Source organism: Citrus clementina, unplaced genomic scaffold, assembly GCF_000493195.1.
Source record: "Citrus clementina cultivar Clemenules unplaced genomic scaffold, Citrus_clementina_v1.0 scaffold_2, whole genome shotgun sequence".
Lineage (NCBI taxonomy): Eukaryota > Viridiplantae > Streptophyta > Magnoliopsida > Sapindales > Rutaceae > Citrus > Citrus x clementina.
The window spans coordinates 1,183,749-1,194,074 of record NW_006262688.1 but is presented as its reverse complement, the minus strand read 5'-3'; the positions used below and the strand labels follow the sequence as shown (position 1 = coordinate 1,194,074).

Genomic DNA, 10,326 nt, shown 5'->3' with positions numbered 1-10,326 from the left:
CTAGATTTTATAACTACAATTCGTCATTAGATCCGATTATGTTGAAACTACTTTACGGTAGAGCACTTGATGATGACTGTGTGATTATAGAGATAAATATTAAATTTATACTTACTATTATGATCTGATGGTCATCGTTAGTTCTCCACAGTGGAGTAGCTCTACTGGAGCCACTGGCTTTGTCAATTAATAGTTTGAGAATCTTATACTATTGATAGTAAGATATGTTTTGGATTTTTACAATAGAATCGTAAAATCTAAAATTGTGTGAGAAATAATATGATGAATTGCAAAAGCCAAGTTGTAAAGTATTTGAGAGCTTAGCGTTGGCAGCTAAAACACACATTGCATCGGGATTGTGGTAACTTTTAGGTATGTTCCGGATTGAGATGTCAATAACTGTTAACATTTAGCAACTATTTTAAGGTAAAAGAGAATAACAATAGTCTTAAACTTAACTATTTGTTACTTTCAAAAAGAAAACTTACTCTCCATCCATAATTGTTTTGAAATTAGGTATAACGAAAGAGCAATTTTTAAAATTTCTTTTGGAAAATTTTAATAATTGAAATAAGGGAAAAAAAAAGCTCCTAAATCAAATGTCTAAAGAAAAATATAAAATTCGGAAAAGAACTAGAAAAATATGAAAATAACTTCAACTTGAAATTTCTTAAATACCTGACGACCTCAATAATTTTTTAGTAGTGTTAAGCTTTTGGTGATAAAATATATCTATCAGAAAATTTTGATGGTGAACTAATATGTTGCAGAAATTTTAGCGGAAAAAAAGATAATTTTTTTGTGAATAAAGATTTATGACGTGTCTCTCATTCTTTGCACTTTTTAAAATGCATATTTAATCTAATTGCTTCCGATTTTTCAATAATGTGTTTTTAAAACATTCTTGGCCAGCCGTTAGTAACAAATATAACCTGGTTGCTGCTAGAAATATACTTGCTGGCTGATAAACATTTGTTGAAAAAGAAAAGAGTACATTTGTTTGGCACTTTAGATTTGAGCTTTTTTCAGCGGTGACGGAATTGTACCCAATGAACATTTAGTAGCAACGTCATCTCTAAACTCAGCAACTTCGACTTAGATATCTACTTATCAATGGTGTTTGAACATAATGGAGCGCCCGAAGTAGGGTTTGTGATCCCCACTGCAAAAATAGACGTTGCCTTGGAGTTTTTATGGTAATATAATCGAAATTTATGAAAGCATTCATTATAAGCAATATCAATCCTTGGTAGAACGAAGGTTGTCTCGCCGAAGGAGGACATCAACCTATACAAACTATAGAATCTTGGGGCAGCATCCAAATACCAGAGAGGAGGGGGGCACTAAATTGGGTGCTTCAATGTGATTGCGACAGACCCAGGCTGAAGAGATACTACAGAAGGAATTAGCTGTTTTCATCGACCAAATAAGTAGATCATGAACTGTCAATTTTTTTCCCCTTTTCCCTCTATTTTCTGACCCTCAGATGATAATAGAACCAGTGGTACATTTAGCATTTTAAATCAGACCTCTTTTGTCTCCGAGTTAAGAAGACCCATTTGTTCCGTGAGCTGATCCATACTCTGGACTTTGTTCCATCCGTTCTCTATTGCCTGCATTTCATTTCCCACAGTTTTGACATCCACCGAGGTTGATTCAATGTCCTCGGGAACTGGACTGTGTACAATATCCCATAAGCCAGAACTCTCTAGCAAAGCATCAATATCAGCATCAGTTGAAATGTCATCAATTTCTATAGGCACTGAACCATTCACTATCAATGAAGTGGGATCAACATATCCTCCATTCTCCATCCTGGATCCAATGAAACTTTCTGCAGGAATACCATCCATACTTTCGGGCATTATTTCTGGAATCTGAGCGAGATCAGGCATGATTACGTCAGACTCTGAAATAGGAAGAGAGGTTGCTTCTTGTGCCGCTACCAGCAAATTAATATCTGGAAACTGATCTGTTGTAGTCTTTTCAGAAGCTGTGGAACGTGAAGAGGATTGCCTTTCGGTTGCAGCAGCTGATGGACCATCCGCTAATATCCCAGAAGCTGCTGGCGCATAAGGTCCTGAAGTTTGGGGGACTTCTTGAAGAGTTACTCCTGACATACGGCTTGAAGTGCTTCCAGTATTAGATGACGATGCACCATCTCCAATCAGGTAGTTATCATGATTGTTGTTAAAAGATTCTAGCTGAGAACTCTCCATTTTTATAATCTTCCTAAGCATTGATTTTGCTGCCTCGTTCATAGAAGGTTGGTACTTAACAATCTGTCCATCAGCAGTAGTAGCATGATCATCTTCAGCAACACCTTCCTGCCTGATCCTACGCTTTTTGTTGGCTTCAGCTATCCGTTTATTGCTATCATTTTGTTGCTGTACAAACTGGGCTAGGAAACCAGGGCTCTGCACAGCTTTTGCCAGGAATGCCATCATTTGCTGGTGCCGCTGCTCCATCCCCTGAAGACGTTGAACCATGGTTTGCAGCTGGCTATCAGTAGCCTGCTGCTGCTGCCTCAACCTAACAAGTTCCTGCATAAGCACGTTCTTGTCCCTCTTAAGCCTCTCTACTTCTTCCTCAAGCCCAAATTTCCCAACTTCAACACAAGCACCCACGGAAGAACTTTGTGCATTTTGTTGATGTGACTGCTGATGACCATGTCCGTGCGCAGGTTTTCTCCTACTAATACTCCGAAGCAGGTGCTTTTGACCACGTAAAAAGCCCTCATTTGCGAATTCCCAGCGGTCCGGATCAACTTTTCTAAAACCCTGTTTGACAAGTGAAATTTAATGGAAGGAAAATACGTTCGCTCCGCAGAATTGACAAATTATCAAAAAGTCAACACATAGTCAGTAAAGCTTATGGTAAACAAAGACCATCCGAATTTTAATCTTTTAGAACTCCTAAAAACTTGAGCACATTTTCTCAACCAAAAGAGGACGGTGTAGAGAATGCTAGGTACATGGAAATGATCAAACTAATTCATCAGGTATTTGTTCCTTCTAGAAGAAGCTCAATTTTAATAATGTGAAGGGGCAAAAAAATTGCTTTCCTGTCCTTTATTTTCTACATCATTTCAAGAGGTTCATTACTAAATTGTGAGAATTTGAAACAAGAAATTTTAGGTACAAATTATCTTACATGGTAGAGACTGACCTTACCTGATGTTCAGTCAACAAGAATAAGGGTGGGAATGGAAACAGGATTCTTTTCCCCCCATTCTGTTTGTTAAGACATCAAGGAATAAGGAATTAGGATTCCTGCTTTCTGTAGAATCGCTTGAGTAAAGTCCAAATTCCATTACTTGACATTGTAAACTAATTAATTTTGTATATATAATAAACTTGTTACTTAATTTTATAATTTAAATAGCCAAAAATATTAAAAAAAAGTGTACAACTGGTCAAATCCTAGCACCAACAACAGTAAAATAATGAGGTACGTAGGTGCATATTAACCTAATGCAGCCAAACAAAATTACCATAAAGAGGGAAAACTTGAGCCATACAACAATAATATGAATATCTATGAGACATTCTCTATACAATAAAGAAAAAAAACCCTGCCCGTGCAATAAAACTGCCCTCTACACATAAAAACCAACTTAAAATCCTTCCCAATATAAAAGAATAAAAAGAAAGAATTATCTTAATATTCTTTAGAAACAAAAGCCAAAGAGATATTAAAAAAGCAAATTTTATGCAAGCAAAAGACTTGGTTCTCTCTCTTATCTTCGAAGAGGCATCTACTTTTCCCAATTGACCCAAAAAGAAAAAAAAAAAAAAAAGAGATAGTACACCATACTTCCACTGCTATTTCGCCTTCTTTCTCCTTCCGAAGGCAAAAACATACTCCAAAAGCAAAGAACTACAAGACCTTTGAACTGCTCCAAAGATTCTAGTTTCTTAGCATAAAAAGAAGTATCCACACTACTTTTAACTAACTAGCAACACTTAGTATCAGCAAACGGAAGATAAAACTTATGGTAAATACAAGATCGATCAAGAAACCAAAGATTAGAATGAAGATGCTAACACAAAAGATAATAAAACTATCAAATTACCATGTTGTGCTCATTTTCTAAGTGCACCATAAGCTATCTTAAGTCATCAGCATCTTATGATAGTCAAATTACTATCTGGTGCTGTGTTGGCAAAATCAAGTAAAGTTTATGCTAACTAAATTTGTTTTCACAGAATGAAAAAATAATTATGCAATGGAAGCACAAACTTCCAGATAATGTTAGCAATTTGGCCAACAACAGCATAAACAATTTCTTACGTCTTGACATTAACAACATTATCAAGTACTACAGCCATACATAATTCTTAAGATTATTGTATTTTTAATTTAATGCAGAAACATAATTTAGACCATATAATCTGTATAAAATGTGTATAGATCTACAGTTTCGAATAAGGATTTACAAAGACCATAGTTTAGATTTACAAGACAAAGCTAATGCGTCATCCAGGCAAATCATCACCAGCTAGATACATCATTTTCAGCAAACCGTTGTGCAATCTATGTATTGTAACACATACAGAAGCTAATGAAAAATGAAAATTCCATAGGACAGGTGTTTTAATCCCGCTTCAAGCTAGGATGATCAATCAACCAGTCTTAGGGTAAAGGGCTTTCTCCACTTTTACTTTTGTTTACTTATCCCTAACACTTGCACATAGGAAATGAGACTTACTCCACGTTTACTACGAATTTAGAAGGTGTTTTCTTTCGCTCATATATAACTATTTAATTTCTTTTATTAACCTAAACAGTAAATAAATGAATAAAAAAGAAATGAGGATTTATATTCAAGTCGCAAAACAAATATTATGCTTACATCATAGGTTTACACACAAGACCAGTATGCATAGTAAAGAAAACACAATGTGTGGAATCTCTAGCTTCCTCCACAAATTCATTATCCAGTAGATAACAATTATTTTTAGATAGATTAGACTATGACAAAGTACAAGATGGGTTATGCCTAGAAATAGATATGGAGCTTTGGGAAAATACTCTGTTTTCCAAGTGTATATTAGTCAAAACAATATGCATCAGAAAGAGGTGGGGGGGAAGGTTCCTCATAGTTATATTTGAACATTGTGCATTGCAGAAGCTTGATTCGTAACAAAGAGGCAGTACATGTATCGCCTAAAATGCAGTTTATTCACCACCTAGCCTCTGGATGGCTGCAAATTACAATGGTGAGAATACAAAATAATTTGTTACCTTCTGTTACCAAGCATAACAGACAATTGAAAACACCAGATTGCCACATCTAGACTTGCACAAGCTCTTTTGCCTATCATTAAATAGGTATTGCCTAAGCTCTGTAAGTTCAGCACTATTCTAGCCTCCAGCTGACTTTAAACTATTACAACAGGAACCAAAAAAAAAAAAGAGTAATAATCATAAGTAACCTTTGAAATCAGGTTATGATAAACCTGAGATTTGAATTCTTTCCCCATTTCCCCCTTCTGCTCCATTTGGTTGCTGAAAAAACGCACGAAGAGACATCATTACAGGTTTCAATAATTAACATTCCAACATTCAGAAGGCATTGATACAGAAGCATTGAACCCCCATCATCACCCATCCAGCAAATGTAATCAACCCTGCTTTTTCAAAAGCCAAAGCAACGTACAAAATTTGATTTTAAAAGGTAACATCCTACCATTTTTCCTTCTAAGTTTCTTAGCAACCAAATGGAGCATTTCCATGGTAGTTCTAACGGTTCGGGAACACTTGAATTTAATCCAGACGCTCCAGCACTCCATTAGACTGCTAACCGAAGATTTTCTGGTTTCTCATACTCTAATTGGAGTTTATTAGGGTCATTTTTTCCTCTCTCAAAACACACTGAAAATTCAAGCAATAAAAATCAAATCTCCACCCCTTTTTAACCTCATCCCCAATTTCAATATTGTAATGTAACGTATCAAGGCACATCAGACAATCCAGCAACTAATCACATACAGTACTCGAATCAGCCAATTGATCCAAAAACAAGATCCAAGCCATTATTTCCATTACTTTCACCAATTACTTTAGCAACCAGAAAAGATCAGTCTATTGAGACAATATAATTTTAACTAAATGATAAATCCGAAATATTAACTTAACACTATCCATAACAAATAGCAAATAAAATACATATGAAAAATATATCTTCAATTATATAAGCAGACCAACCATATTCATTAATCATCAAGAACCCAAGCCAAAACCCAAATATGTTAAAAAAAACACAGACACTGTTCCAGAAACTAAAACACAAATAATAGCAGCACTTGGAAGTAAAGAAATAAAATCTAACAAACTAAAGGCAACTTTGATGAAATAAGCCAATTAAGTAAACACATACGTAAGTGTTTAACTGGCGAACAAAGCTAGAAAAGTTGTTGTGCTTGAAGTACTTAGGAAGGAGGTCACGCGCGAACTCCGGAGGGTTCCAAACGACGAAGCTGTTGCTGGTAGGGCTCCAAGACACTATCGAGTCCGTCGCCAGATCATCCACCATGTCATAAGTTTTGCTCAGAAACGGCGGTGGTGCATTCGTAGCATTCTGCACAGGGGTCGGCTGCGATGGAGGCGTACCACCACCACCAGTCGCCGATGGATCACCAGCGCCTCCGCCCCTGTTGGCGGCTCCATCCATGCTAACAAATTCGTGAATTAATCACACTAAAAATTTTAACTTTTTTTTCACTATAAAACAATTAGGGTTTTCTTCCCCCCCTGTAAAAAAAAAAAGGCGTTACATTAAAGAAGCTCTTTGTAAACGCCTGGTTAGATTTTGAAGAAATTTGACAAGTCGGTTCTGTACGGCCACGGGAGATTGGGGATTTAAATAGGCTAGAAATAAGGCGACGAAGACGACGACACTTTTACACTCCCCGAATTACCGAAATTGTACGCTTTTTAATATAATGACCATTATGCCCTTTCATTGGTGGGATACTGGGATTTGGACAAATTTGCCAATCCATTTTTATTTTATAAAAAAATAATGTCAATAATTGGGGGTGGCTATAGAGTTTAGGGAAATTTATAAAAATGGTCATAAAATTTATGCGTTTTTCAACTTTAACCCTCCCAAATTTTTTCTATCAACATTAGCCAAATCACCAAATTATGGACGAAATTACCCTCATCATTCTCACGTTTCTCTCAAGCCAAATTCCTCCCCCTCTCACCAAAATCTCATCACCGGAATCCCGTATACATCGTCGACGGCGTAGATCGACAGTGGAGGAAGTTGCGGCGGTTGAAACAAGCTAAATCACGTTGAAAATCTTCGGAGATCTCCAAAATCAAAGACAAAAATTGGAAACCCTAGGTGAGTTACTGAAAACCCGTTGTTGTTCTTGTTGTTGTTGTTAGTGCTGCGTTGGTGATGGATTGAGTATTTGGGCTGTTATTGGTGTTTAATGGTGGTGGTGGGTGAGATGCATGTGGGAAAGGGAAGGGAAGAGAAAGGGAAGGGAAAGGGAAAGGAAAGGGAAGGCCATGGTGCATCCCGTGTGCGAGGCCGCGCCTGTCGCATGCGAGATGCGCGTGGAACGCGCATCCCGCGCTTGCGGGATGAGCGTGCGACAGGCGCAGACTCGCGCGCGCGAGTTGCATGCCAGCCTGCGCGCACGAGTTGCGTGCTAGCCTGCGCGTAACTCTCGCACGCTTGCTGCTGCCTTTTGGTGCGACAGGAACCCCGTCGCACCATGAGGCAGCACCTCTTGGTGTGACAACAACACCTTTTTTTTTCTTTTTTCTTTTGTTCATAATTTATTAACATGTAATACTTTTAACTTGTACCAGATAAATGGGCAAATCAAAAATAGCATTGCATAACCCACCCAGATCAAGGAAAGAACCGGGAATGATGAAGATAACTTATGCTGATCACTTTCCCGGGCGTATCACGAGTATGTGCAAATTAGATGTCATTGTTAATGCCATCCGAGAAAAATTAACAAAGCAACAGTTGCAATTGTTCAAAGAAAATATATTTGGGCATTTCCTACAGTGCTGAAGCTATCCGTTCAGGGGCTTAATTGTGCACAATATATTGCTTCGGCAAGTGTCCCATGGCGCTGGAAATGAAAAAGATGAGTTATGGTTTCAAGTTGGCGACCATTTGATACAGCTATCGACTAGAGAGTGGTGCCTAGTAACGAGTCTTTACTATGGCGAAGATGTCGTCCTGACGAAGTATAAAACAATGCATAGGTTACTTAAGAAGTATTTTGGAGGCAGGAATCACGATATAAATCTTGCCCAGTTCGAGCAAAGACAATAAATGAGCATTAGTCAGCTTTTGCTTGATTATTTGAAATGTCTTCTCTTGCGCTTCTCCCCACTGGAATCCAACATCTTTTTCTTATTACTTTAGTAAATGATGCGGCTAATGTGCTAAAGTCGTTCACAAATCATCGATAGAAACTAGCAAGCCCATGAAAGCTTCTCACATTAGTTACACTTGTGGGACTCGGCTACTCTTGGATTGCACGTCCCTTTTTCTCATCAAGCTGTATACCCCATGCACTCACAACAAATCCTAGAAATACAAGTTTGTTGGTGTAAAAAGTACACTTATTTAGGTTAGCAAACAACTTTTCTTTTCTAAGCACATCTAAAACAGATTTCAAATGTACTACATGATCGTTTATGTTTTGGCTATAAATGAGGATATCATCAAAATAAACAACAACAAACTTGCAAATAAAAGCTCGTAAGACATGATTCATAAGTCTCATAAAAGTGCTCGGGGCATTAGTTAGATCAAAAGACATGACTAACCATTCATACAAACCATATTTTGTTTTAAAAGCAGTTTTCCATTCATTTCATTCTTTCATTCTAATATGATGATATCCACTTTTCAAATCAATTTTGGAAAATACACAAGACCCATGTAATTCATCAAGCATGTCATCTAGCCTAGGAATGAGATGTCGATATTTTATCGTTATGTTGTTGATGGCTCGACAGTCAACACACATCCTCCACGTCCTATCCTTCTTAGGAACTAATAAAACGAGAACTGCACATGGACTTATGCTTTTTCTCACGTACCCTTTTTCCATTAATTCATTAACTTACCTTTGAAGTTCCTTGGTCTCCTCCAGATTGCTCCTATAGGCTGGTCTATTTGGAATGGCTGCATCGGGCACAAAATCAATTTGATGCTCAATCCCTTGGATTAGAGGTAAACCATGTGGTGTTTCCTCAAGAAAAACATCCTTATACTCCTGCAAAAGAGAAGTAATAGAACTAGACAAAGTAAGGTCAAATTCGTTAGTATTTAAAAATGTCTCTTTGTACAAAATTACAATCATCGACTGATGTAAAAACAATGCTTTTTTTATCTCACTTACTCTTGGGTAGAAATTCTTTTGTTTTCCATCTAATTTTTGCTCAATGGCCGTATTTTTCTTTGGTTTTTCTCTCACATTTTCCTCGGCCTCTTTTTGAATTTCACTATCTTTTTCTCTCATTTTCTTTTCCTCATTCTCTCTGTAGGCTCACTTGGTCTATATAAACTACTTTGGTGTCAATGGAACAAGAGTGATGTTGCGTTGATTAAATACAAATGAATATTTATTGGTGAAGCCATCATGTTTCACACGTCTGTCGAATTGCCAAGGCCGCCCAAGTAACAAGTGTCCAGCCTGCATTGGCATTACATCACAAAGCACCTTATCTTCATACTTGCCAATCCAAAAAGTCACTAGTACCTGCTTGTTCACTTTCACCTCTCCATTGTCATTTAACCACTATAGTTTGTATGGCCGTGGGTGTTTAAGTGTCGAAAGCCCTAACTTCTCTACCATGATAGTACTAGCAACATTAATACAACTTCCTCCATCAATAATCATACTACATACTTTGTCTTGAACATAGCACCTAGTATGGAAAATGTTTTCCTATTGCACTGCTTCGTCTTCCTTTACTTACACACTCAAAGCTCTCCTCGCTACTAAAGTCAATTTCCCAAGGGCTATATACTCTTCATCTTCGACATCCTCTAATGGTGGTATCTCATTCTCTTACGTCTCATCTTTAGTTACAATCTCACCATTGTCCTGCAATACCATAATGCTTTTATTCACACATTCACTTGTGATATGCCCCGTGCCTTGACATTTAAAACACTTAATGTAACGTTTCCTAATAGTAGGAGTCACGGTGTTACCTTGTGTGTTGTGCTTGGAGGGCTCGGATTTTAGCTTAGTTGTAGTAGATGCTTGTGGCCTCTCGTCTCGTTTCACATAGCTCGGCTTCCGAGGAGTGGAACTCGAACTTGGGACT

General features: G+C 37.5%; 1 protein-coding gene across 2 annotated transcripts; it reads right to left on the bottom strand.

Moving 5' to 3' along the window:
* Window positions 1-1,216: 1,216 nt before the first annotated feature.
* Window positions 1,217-6,967, bottom strand: LOC18051825 (heat shock factor protein HSF8). Of its 2 annotated transcripts, XM_006445632.2 has the most exons (3): window positions 6,383-6,967; window positions 5,439-5,511; window positions 1,217-2,780 (listed from the first exon to the last, which is right to left on the bottom strand). In XM_006445632.2, the coding sequence occupies exons 2-3, from the start codon at window positions 5,502-5,504 to the stop codon at window positions 1,524-1,526; spliced, it is 1,323 nt and encodes a 440-aa protein (XP_006445695.1). In that variant the 5' UTR covers window positions 5,505-5,511; window positions 6,383-6,967; the 3' UTR covers window positions 1,217-1,523. The 2 variants fall into 2 exon arrangements, with proteins under 2 accessions (XP_006445695.1, XP_024046927.1); XM_024191159.1 differs by lacking the exon at window positions 5,439-5,511.
* Window positions 6,968-10,326: the final 3,359 nt, after the last annotated feature.